At 33.4% G+C, this 12,000-nt stretch overlaps 1 protein-coding gene across 1 annotated transcript; it reads left to right on the forward strand.

The window, feature by feature from the left end:
• Nucleotides 1-7,852: 7,852 nt before the first annotated feature.
• Nucleotides 7,853-9,087, forward strand: LOC106471772 (protein HEXIM-like). The gene has a single exon (XM_013932395.2). It carries the CDS (start codon nt 8,254-8,256, stop codon nt 8,899-8,901), a length of 648 nt encoding a protein of 215 aa, XP_013787849.1. The 5' UTR covers nt 7,853-8,253; the 3' UTR covers nt 8,902-9,087.
• Nucleotides 9,088-12,000: the final 2,913 nt, after the last annotated feature.

Consider the following 12,000-nt stretch of genomic DNA (forward strand, 5'->3'; position numbering starts at 1 on the left):
TTATTTAAACGTTCTTGCAAAGTATAATATAGTACTTAAACTGTGTTGCAATGTATAAAATATTATTTAAACGTTCTTGCAAAGTATAATATAGTACTTAAACTGTGTTGCAATGTATAAAATATTATTTAAATAATGTTGAGAGGTATAATATAATACTTAAACAGTGTTGTAAAGTATAATATGTAACTTAATCAGTGTTGCAAAATATAATATGTTACTTAAACAGTGTTGCAAAATATAATATAATACGTAGACAGTGTTGCAAGGTATAAACTATTATTTTAACATTCTTGCAAAGTATAATATAGTACTTAAACAATTTGTAAAGTATAATATAGTACTTAAACAATTTGTAAAGTATTATGTAAGAGTTAAACTGTGTTGCAAATTATAATATAATATTTAAATAATGTTACAAGGTATAATATAATAGTTAAACAGTGTTGCAAAGTATAATATGTTATTTAAACAATGTTGCAAATTATCATATAATACTGAAACAGTATTGCAAAGTATAATATTGTTACGACAGCGAAGGTCACGTGACCCTAGTAACGCGTCATATTCTCGAACCTTCCTGAATGCTCTAGCGTTTACTAGATATGGGGTAGTCTTGTGTATATAAGACGGTCACAACGTGACGGCAATAATAATGAGTAATTGAACTGCGGACAGAGAGAGAATATTGTTGGGCACGTGAGACGTTCGTTGTGAGTTATAGCGTTTGTTATACCGCGACTGTTGAAATTAAGTGTATTCAGAAAGAATAAACCAGTTTTATTCAAGAAAAGACTTGTATCGGTAAAGTTTCTTCGAAAAGAATTTTTACGGAAAATTAACTAACGAACGGAGGCGTAACAATATATTACTTAAACGGTGTTGCAAAATATAATATAATAGGTAGACTGTGTTGCAAGGAATAAAATATTATTTAAACATTCTTGCAAAGTATAATATAACACGTAGACTGTGTTGCAAGGAATAAAATATTATTTAAACATTCTTGCAAAGTATAATATAATACTTAAACAGTGTTGCAAATTACCATATAATACTTAGACAGTGTTATAATGAAAAATATTACTTATACAGTACAATATATTACTTAAACATTGCTACAACGTATAATATATTCTTTAACAGTAATGGTTGTTTTTAGAATAAAGCCATATTGGACTATCTGTTGTATTCACTGCGGAGAGTCGACCCCCGTATCTTAACGTTTTAAGTCCATAAACTTACCGCTGTCCCACCGGCGGACGTGGATATAGGGACAAATATAGAAGTAAATTAAGCTTTTTAGAAGCGCGTCTTTCCGAGGATAGGACAAAAACTACGAGCAAACAAACAGCAGGAACATAATATGTAAATTCTGATCTTATTTGTCTCTATCTTGGCATCTTTAACTGACAAAAAAACTTAAGTGAACTTTTATAACACAAGGATATAAGCCTTTCCCCCACCGACGGCTTAACGGTTAGTACGAGATCTTACAACGCGAAAAACCGGGCTGCAAAACAAAATAACGATATATTAAGGTTGCATAATATCATTGCTAAGCTGTTTACTTCTTTGATATCTTAATATCATTATAAGATTTATAACTTATGTTTTAAAACTACTCTCTCTCAATAAAATGATAACGTTTAAAACCTCAAATAAAGAGGGAATACATAACAGAACGCTAGTTGAGTGCTCGATTTCCTGTTTATTTCTCTCATTCGGGTTAGTGTCCTAAAAAAATGAGTCTTACCAAAGCTGGCATGGATACATAGATATGCCAAGACTGATTAATTACCAAGAGTGAGACCCGTGTGTATATGTAATCTCGAGTGTGCAGCATAGCCGTGTTTGCTTGGGGAGGGGGGTCTGGGGACTTGCCCCCAGGATTTTTTGTAATGAAGCTAAATTATGTACATTGAAAGTTTAAAGTTCATAGTGTGATGTCTATGAAGTTTGATACGAAGAACAGACAGGGATAAATATTACGATACTAAGTAATATTAGTGCACGTACAAAAAATGTTGAAAATTTACACACGCAGAAATTAACTTAATATCATTACTTTGCGAACCGCGAAATTAAATCGCGTAAAAATATTTGCATCATTGTTATGCGGAAGGGGTCATCATAACATATAATGTGTGAGATATTTAAGACTCAGACTGCCTCTACATAAAATGATATATATATATATATATATAACAGGGTTTCTAGGCAGTTGCCAAGCGTGCGCATCCACACGCGCAAACCTCCACGTGTACCTTGTATTTGTAGTTTGTTTTCAAGTTTTCATATTACAGACTCCCGGGCCCAGCACAGATAGCAGTAAATGACACAAGAAGGACGTGCCCCTTCTCTGCAGGAATGTATGTTAAGTCCAGTCGTTCTGGTACACCAGATGTGTAAAAGTCAATGATTGCAGCTTGATTATCACTAGTTGTGCTATAAATAGTTGTTGTCTTCTAAAAGAAAAACTTAATAGCTAGAACATTTTAATAATGTCATATGATTTTTTTTAACAGTAAAGATATTTTCTAATTAATTTATCGTTTCTTGCAATTCAATAAGTCACAAATTTGCTTAAGAAAGGACCGGATGTTTTATTGGGGCAAACTCAAATACCATATTTAGTGTTTGTGGCGTCACATATCCTGTTCCTCACACTCGCACAGCCTTTCATGTATATGGTCCGATGTTTGGACTTTGGTGATAGTCTGATTATTTATTTTTGGATGTAAACAAATTCTAATGAAAGGTGTTTCATAGATGCACCCTATACTCCAATATTATTACACACACTTCGTATTGTAGTTGTTTTATTAGTATTAATTATGTTTTACACAAGAAGAAATAAATGTTTCCACTTTCATTATATGTGTATATTTACTTAACTTGAAAGGTTGTAAATTCAAGGTACTTGGGTAAAAACTAAATAAAATACTCAAACGATCAAAGTTTTTTTAAGTTCACTCGTTTGAGTATTTTAACTACTTAACAAGTAGTTAGAAAAACATTAAAGAATGAATTTAATATTTTTATCTGAGCTTCAGCCTATCCTAGCCCTGATTAAATGAATGTAAACGACATCTAAATGTGCCACATAACATAGATTTCGAAAACGGAGTCTTTCTTTCACGCGACTATCAAGAATGGAGGTGGCCTCGTTTCACTTGCGCACGTGGCACACGCTTCAAGTAAACAACACACTTCACCTCTCAAGGTTCTAGCTTGTAGCACGTGACAGGAACCTGTTCCAGTTTCTCTGTTCTGTTGCGAGGTTTAAACTGAACTGTTAATTTTATTAGATAAATCAGACAACCACATACTCGGATAGCTATAAGGGAGCATCCATAAATATACGTACGCAAACATTTTGGCTTTATTTTCAATCCCTTCACCCTTGTACGCAATTGTTCAGACCTGCTCCTCTTTCCTCGATAAATCTCCTTCCTCTCAAGAAAAAAAAAAGTTTTATTTCGTTTATATGTTTAAAAAAAGCATTAAAAACGGACAAAATTTCTGCTTCAGGTACTAGGTGATATTGGTGTATTCGATCACTGCGACGTAACGAGGCCTTATGAAACAAAAAATGCAGAAAAAATGTACAAGGCTGTTCAGATTTTCTCAAAAAGCGAACGTAAGCTTTCGTCGAAACCCCTCTCCCACCTTTTTTTGAAACCTTCATTGTCAGTACGTTCTTTATGGATGCCCCCTAATTTTTTATTAAATGTGTGTCACTAACTCATTGTAATCATATAACACTTAATTTTCTTCTTACTCAACCAAAGTTGCATTTTATCAAGTTATTGTGGCATACTTAATTTTTAGTTCAGTTATTGTTCAAACCAATTTATTTTTTGTTATGTAGAGGTTGTTTCTCGTGTAAGCATTATTTAAACCGTTAAAAAGAAACGCTTGTGATCAGCATACAGTAGTACCTAAGATGCGGCGGCATGATAGTAGCGTGATACACACCTGTATTATAATAACCTTAAAGTTAATACTTCGTTATATAAAACTATGTTAAGTGCTCTCATCTGTAAGCATACTGCAAAATATGGAGTGGGAATGACCTATATATATATATATAGTAGATATACAATCACACAAAGAAAAAGTTGTTTTTTTTCCACGAACGAACTGTTGTTTAGATGACAGAAAATATCCCCCACGAAAACTGTGTAAAAATTATATGCTAATACGAAGCATGTTCGTTTTTCACAGCTGTTTACAAATATGAAAACGAGTCACAGTAACATGACTGACACAAATAAGTTGAAGCAGCAAATACGAATCGAGTGACAGATGCGCATGCGTTTCTTCTTTGATTTGTCAGAGAACGTGTCTGTAAAACATTAACCATCACTAGTAACCTATCTGTGAAAAAAATACCAAAATCAAAAAAGAAAAATAAATACGCCGAGTTTAAATTTCTGGACACAGTCGTTCAGGATGGCCACCTACTTTTATTTCTGAACAGCATCTTTGGATTTCCTGGTCAGTCCTTAACAATAGGGAAAGCTATTTAGGAAAGTTTGTTTGTTTGTTGTAAAGTGTAAAGCTACACGACGGGCTATCTGTGCCCTGCCCACCGCAGGTATCGAAACTAGAATTTTAGCGTTACAAGCCTGTTAACTTACCACTGAGCCACAGCCAGCGGCGAGGGGGCATTTCTGATAAATCAGTGCTCCAAAACGTTTAATTCAAAAAATTGAGTTACGTTTAAGCTACGCGAAAAATTAGTAAAGCATAATGTGCACCTTCTACTCTTTTCTTTCTTTAGTTATGAATGAGTAAGTAGATGATATATACTCATAAAAAATGTAGCTAGTTTGTGTATTTATTAATATGTTATTCGTACACAGCTACAAAAACATCATTAAAAAGTACCAGTTTCTATATCTCTTGATTGACCCAGTTTTCTTTATGTAATAATAATTGCCGATACTATAATTTAAAGTCTTACCAGTCAGTTTTATCATCTTGTGAGTTGATAAGATTACCGGTTCTCACAGAAATCTCCGGACCCAAAACAAGTGCTCTTCCTCTAGGGAGTCTAGGCTGTTGTGTAGGCCATATAGCCAAAGTTATCCTGGACCGTGACAAGTAACTCAGCTGCTACCCCCACCCACTCCCCCTGGAGAATGAGAAACATAATTCTTTCTTTATTCATTCCATGTATGTATATGATTTTTTATTCAATTCACAATTTCACACTACATTGCCCCCCCGGAAAACTTTGCCCCTCCCTGGAACGGGGACGCCGATGCTCCCACCCTCCCCAAGTGGGTGGTACTGGAAATGTCAACTTCATTTTTGTAATTAGATAGAAACAAATTTGTGTACGTATCATGTCAAAACAATTTAACCTAAGTGGGGGAGATTTTTATGGGGGAGATGTTTATCGTTTTCTGACTTAAGAAAGCTGCCTATATACATCTGATCTAAGAAATTCTCCAGTAGTGGATACAGCTAATCTAATATATCGCCCTTACTGATAATGATTATAATACGTACCCTCGCTGTTAGCGACATTTTCGACCGTAATCCCAATAATATTTCACAAAGTTTGGTTAACTTAGGAGATTTAGATTACTCGTCAATCCAAAGTATTAAGCAAACAATGCAAAATAATCTTCATAATTAAAAGATATAGTGATAAATAATAACATTCTAATCAATACTATTAACAAAAGTGACAATAAAGTTTCTTTGTTTGTTTGTTGAATTTCGCGTAAAGCTACTCGTGGGCTATCTGCGCTAGCCGACCTCACTTTTGAAGCTATAGTCTAAAAGGAAGGCAGCTAGTCAACACCACCCACTGTCAATCTTGCGCTACTCCTTACTAACGAATAGTGGAATTGACCGTGACATTATAACGTCGCTATGGAGGACAGAGTGAACATGTTCGGTGATGGTATTCCGATCCCGCGAACCTATCCATCAGGCCAACATAGAAAAATATTATAATTTACTTACAAAACACATAAAACTATTGTTTCCTTTATACACTATCACTAAATTTCTGCCCCTTGCATTTATTAACATTTTACTTATTAAGTTTCATAACTACAAAAATACAAAATAAATAATTAATCAATTGTTTGGTTACTTTGAAACTATGAATGATGTAATAATTTATAATGAGCCCCCTATTCTTCAGTTTGTTATACTTATCAAAAATACTATGTTTAGAGAGTGTCTGTCACAACTGGACATCACATTATCAATGCCGGAGTGAAAAATGTAAATAGCACCTTGTGGATACATGTTCTAAACGACCAGGTCAGAGACACCAAGATTTCTAGTATAGCTGTCTCCAATTTTGAACTACCGATCAGGGCTCTACACCAGGAGTGTTATTTTGCGTTTAATCGCTTATTGTATTTCTAAATTTAAAAAATGTGTTTATTTTACTCATCTGTTCTTTTCATTAAGATTTAATATTTTCCTAATTTTCAAATGGCTTTAGGGAAAAACAATATAAAGCTTATTTATTATTTTTATAAGTGATTGTAAAACGGCCAGCTTTTTTTTTTTGTCTGACAAAAAATATAAAACACAAAAATATTGAACACAACGTAAAGTAACTGTTGTGTGGCTGCCATAAGGCAAGTATAATGGTTTAATCTCTTATCATCATACTTCTAACTACATATAGGTGAGATGAGATTATTGTCTCGTGTGAGAAAGTGTAGAAATTCATTTTAACAAGATGCAGCAAACCAGCTTTGGCCATTTCTGTAAAACGCTGGAGCATTCGTATTAAAAGGATTCTACTCCAACTGACCATTCTTTTTGTAAAGAATCTAAGTATCCACTAAACCTTCTAGCACTTTCTTCCTCTGCTTGTCATATTTTAATATCTGGCTACGACACTGAAGATAGTTACTTTGTTCGTGGTCAAGCACAGGGACATTGTTAACATGTGTAGACAGGAAAACAGTAGATGTTAGGGACCTCACTCGGGGAGTTGGATTCTAGTATATTTACTCTATGTTACGAATTAGTCTTTTATTCATGAAGAAAAGTTAAGAATATGTTTGTTAAAGCCCCATTGTTGTTACTGTTGAAGAGCATAATTTTTCTAAAATAAAGAAAGTTACTGCAATATAACTTTGATTCCAGATAACGCTATGTTGTTGTTTGTATATTTAGAGCTAATTTTAATAAGTTCTCTTATGGAACTGTGAGCTATATTTTAGTTATAAAGTAGAATCAGCTATGAGTTTTGTTTTTTAATATATATATGAATATGGACAGCTCATATATATATATGTTTATATACACATACAGTGTTGTAAAATATAACATTGCATTATTCTATGTGATGATGGAATTATTTAAAAAATTGGTTACCTAATATTTGATACATTAAATCCGTCATTTCTAAACAATAATTAAAAAGTCCACATGATTAAGTTAGCTAAAACAGATAGATATCACAGTAACATTTAAATGAATTGGATTTTCTAAAATATTATCTCAGAGATGCATTTAACCAAAACTCATAATTTTTTCTTCATAATCCGAAAACACTTAAACTTATTGTTTAAGGTTATTTAAAATGTTTAAAATATGAGAGGGCGCTAGCATTCAACATTATACATTGTAGTAATCCGCGTTCTTTGATTTTAGTATTGAAAGTTTTAAATACACTAAGCCAAGAATTTAATATTTAATTGATTACTAATTTACGCATTTATTAACTTTTTAATAATTGTATTAGTATATTTTCATATTTAGATAGCTTTAATGCTTTCAACTAAGAAACTAGTTGCTTTAGTGGATGAACACACATGACATTAGATCAACGAATTAGCCTACAGTAAGGTTTAGAGACAACCGCGTTTGTTATTATTTGTGTACAGGCAATGCTGAGTGTCGTGGAGTTTTATTTGTGTGGTCAGTTCTTTGAAATTCAGCGTACGAAAGGTTTTCCTATTGTAGAGGCTGACAGAGATCTATCTCAACAATTATTAAGAATTTATGAACGGAGTGGGAGTTATGTACCCCCATGACACATTCTCTTACTGCGAAATAGATCGAAAAAAATTGACTTCAGAGCTAGCGGATACAGTGGACGGTAGGAAACAAGAATCGAGACAAAAAAGTGTTTGAATTTGAAGCGCCAGAGCCATCTAGGGACTTAAAAGTAAGTTATCCATCTATTGATAGTGATACAAAAAAACAGAAAAGCAATTGTGGGGAGGAGATATTGAAACAAATTGATATGGAGGTGATTTCATGTGCAAATCACATAAAAAATCGCCGAGGAAGATACAAGCAAAAAAAGAAAAATGGAAACCTTATAACAAACTTTCATGGAAAGAAAAACTAGAATTGGAAGAAAGAGAAACAAGAAGAGCAAATAGAATTAGGGCAGAATTGGTAGCTCATGGACTACCCCTAGCACCGTATAACACCACACAGTTTCTGATGGACGACCATTACGTTCAAGAGCCTAATTTTGAAGTAATATATAATGGACACAGAAACAGCCATCATGATTACAGTGGAGATTCAGATGAATTTTATAGCTCTCCGGAAGATGAAGATGTTTTTTTACAGAAGCAATTTTCAGAAGTTTACGATGACATTCACGCGGAACGTTTGAATTCTATGTCAAAAAACGAACTTGTTCGAGAATACATGCAACTTGAAGATCGTATCGAAGAACTTGAACTGCAGCTGAAGGATGCAAAAGCAGAAAGTATTTCGTCAGAAACTGTGTGTGATGGGGAGGCTCAAACCTCGGAGTTCAATGAAAGAGAGCAGTTGGAAAAAATAAGAATCTTCCGTGAAGAGATAAAGCAACTCGCTGAGGAAAACGTGCTATTACGAAAAGAAAACGAAAGAATGATGAAAATAGCAGGCGGCATTTCGATTTCATAAGATAACTTGTATATTGTAAAGTCGTTTTATTTGTATAAATTTTCTTGGCTAAAAAATGGTCTAAAAACAAAACAATAACTGCATTCTAAAAGGAATTGAGAATAAGAGTTAACATAAGAATATTAACAATAATACATAGTGTAAAATAATTATATTGATCTAGAATAAAATTTTAGTTTACAAATGTTTTATGATCTTTGTTTATGTTCACGTCAGTCGGAGAAGTGTTGTTTGATATGTTACTTTTTTATTGTATTATGATATTAATTAATATAAAATTTTCGTTTTCTATCATTTGATGTTTTATTTTTGGTAAAAAAAAGATTGAAAGTTAAAAAACCAGCATTTTGTACAGTTTATTTGTTACGACTTACAGAATGCGCAGTTGCAGCATTCGTTGTGTTGCGTCAGCGAGGTCACGTGACTAGTATCACGCTACGTCCTTCTCGAACCTTCATGAATTATCGGGAGACTACTGGATTGGGGATAGTCTGGTATATATAAGACGTTCACAACGTGACGGGACAACAGAGGTAATGAGTAATTGAATGTATGCGGACAAAATATTGTTGGCCACGTGAGACGTGAGTTATAGCGTTGTTATAGAGCGACTGTTGAAATTAAGTGTATCGTAAAGTTGTATTCAGAAAGAGTAAACCAGTTTTATTTAAGAAAGGACTCTATCGGTAAAGTTTCTTCGGTAAAAGTTTTAACGGAAAATTAACTAACGAACGGAGACGTAACAATATGTAAAATTTATAATTTTTGTAGGGGAAATTAAAGGAATTACTCATTTGGACTGTATCTTGTATAGTTATATTGATGTAGATGTATCACTTTCCCTATATAAGACCTGCTACTATGTAATTCTTATAAAACCTTTGAATATCTCGACAGTAGCATGGATGGTTGGAGGATGGGGGCTATACTATTAATTCAGGTTGGGCTTGTATAGTAATACCTTAAAATCGTGGTATTTATGTCCAAACATCATTATGGGGGTTGGAATGCCAATTTCAAGGACAGTTTTACTGTCTCCCCATAATTGAATGTATTAAAATTATTTCTTTCTTCATATTTTTTGAGCAGCCACCTTCCAAAATCTGGTTGCAGACAGTGAAAGTTGGTAAAAAGGTAAAAACGTGGAACGTTGTGGGCTAGAGCACCCACATCTGCTCTTTTTATTATTATTATTATGAATGTGAGGCCTGCGAAGCTGTGGTTAAGCTGGATAGACGATGTACCTCCATCGTAATTTGGGTCTTACTTCTGCCAGAACCTTAAAAACCAGGGCACATTGCATAACTACCCACCTTATGGTATGTGCCCAGGTGGTATATGTCTGTTTTTTAGCTGATTTGTTTCTTTTTTCTTTTCTTTCATTTTGTACGTAATATTATAATTAATTATTTTTCATCTAAGATTTGTGTTAAATTCATACTATCCTTTCTTATGATGTAATATTCTCCCCTATTTTTTTAATTATATAATTAATATATATATATATATATTAAAGTAAGTATATGGGTGTGTTGGGCTAAGGAGTCTTCTGTAGTAGGTGTCAACGAATTGTTGACAATAAATTCGATAATATTAGAATAGCACTCACTCCACTTGTTTTTTAAAAGAATATATATATTCGAAACAAGTTAAACGTATATACTAAATTATTTATACTATGGAGATCGTTGTTGTATCTTAAACACTATTCAGTTCTCTTGTTGTTGTTGTCAAAGTTCACTTTAGAATTCAGTTGACAAGCCGAACTATTTTTCTATATTTCTTATCGCTAAAGTGTCCATGTATAGTTCACTTACGTTATCGTTGAGTTACCGCAGTTGTATCCTGAACTTCGAAAAAATTGTCTGCTTTTTTTCTCTACTCACAATAATCTTCTGCCTTTTGTCAAAGTCCACTTAGGCGATTTCAATTACTTTATAATGCTCTTTGACGAGACAACTTATTCTCCTTATCGCTTTCAAAATTATTAATCTCACTCTAACATAGCAACCGTTAGGCCTTTCACTCGCACGACAGTTAACTTTATGTTTATCTTTTCTCTGACGATCTTCTCTTTCGCGTGACTTTACTTTTTCTCTCTCTCTTTCCGCTCGTCTGGTCGTCGTTATTTACATGTCTATCACTTAGGCTTTCTAGAAATCTCTATAGTCTCAATATCAATGGATTGCACATAATTTTCGATAGCCTCGACATCAATGAATTACAAACACAAAATAAATCAGTTAATAATGCTACTTACATTAAACAGTCTTTTATATCTGACACTCAGTCAGTTTAAATTCAGTATTACTTTGTGATTTACCCTGCCAATCCCCCCCTCGTTGTAAATTAAACCTAGCTATTAATGTTTGTAGAAAACAGTTTAACCTGAAAATATCACAGAGTAGGTAGGAGGGAGAAATTCTAGTACCATGATCACGGTATTTTACTATGAAGTTTTCTGTTTTTCGTACATATGTATTACCCTTACGAGAACGCTTGTGTTACTGAGTTTAAAGGAATGCTTCTCGCTTAGAAATACTAATTTCTGCAAGTATATGTACACATGACCTAGAAGAAGAGAAATGGTTGTACAAGAAAGATGTCTTGTCCAGAAGAAAGTCTTTTTATGGACAATAGAATTTTGCTGATAATATAAAGATCCGTGATATCGATCTTGAATTTGCTGATGTTATTATGGTAAGATATTTTATTATCAGGCGAGTTCTTTCGAATTATTTAGTAAAAATAATGCCAAGTCCAACCTACGTAACAATAACGAATTAATTACTTTCTTCAATAATGTTTGCTACAGGCTACGATCACTTTAACACAAGTTGTAGGCCTAAATTCACAAACACTGTTTGAACAGATATTACGAGACTAGGGCATGCCTAACTCACAAATAAACTTATTTACACGATTTCCTCGCTAATTGATGGAGCGACAAATCTCATTAATGACACTGAACTGAATCACTCACAGTATACTTAATAATTCTTTATTCATTTATTAACTGCTTTATTCTCATTTTACTTATACTGTTATCGCCTTCTCTCATTAAACGAATATTCTAGGCCATAATATTATGCTTCCTCT

The sequence above is a fragment of the Limulus polyphemus genome, unplaced genomic scaffold, assembly GCF_000517525.1.
Source record: "Limulus polyphemus unplaced genomic scaffold, Limulus_polyphemus-2.1.2 Scaffold4846, whole genome shotgun sequence".
NCBI classification, from domain to species: domain Eukaryota; kingdom Metazoa; phylum Arthropoda; class Merostomata; order Xiphosura; family Limulidae; genus Limulus; species Limulus polyphemus.

Excerpts from the sequence above, each read along its gene's own strand:
- LOC106471772 (XM_013932395.2), top strand. The coding sequence starts at position 8,254 with ATGTGCAAATCACATAAAAAATCGCCGAGGAAGATACAAGCAAAAAAA.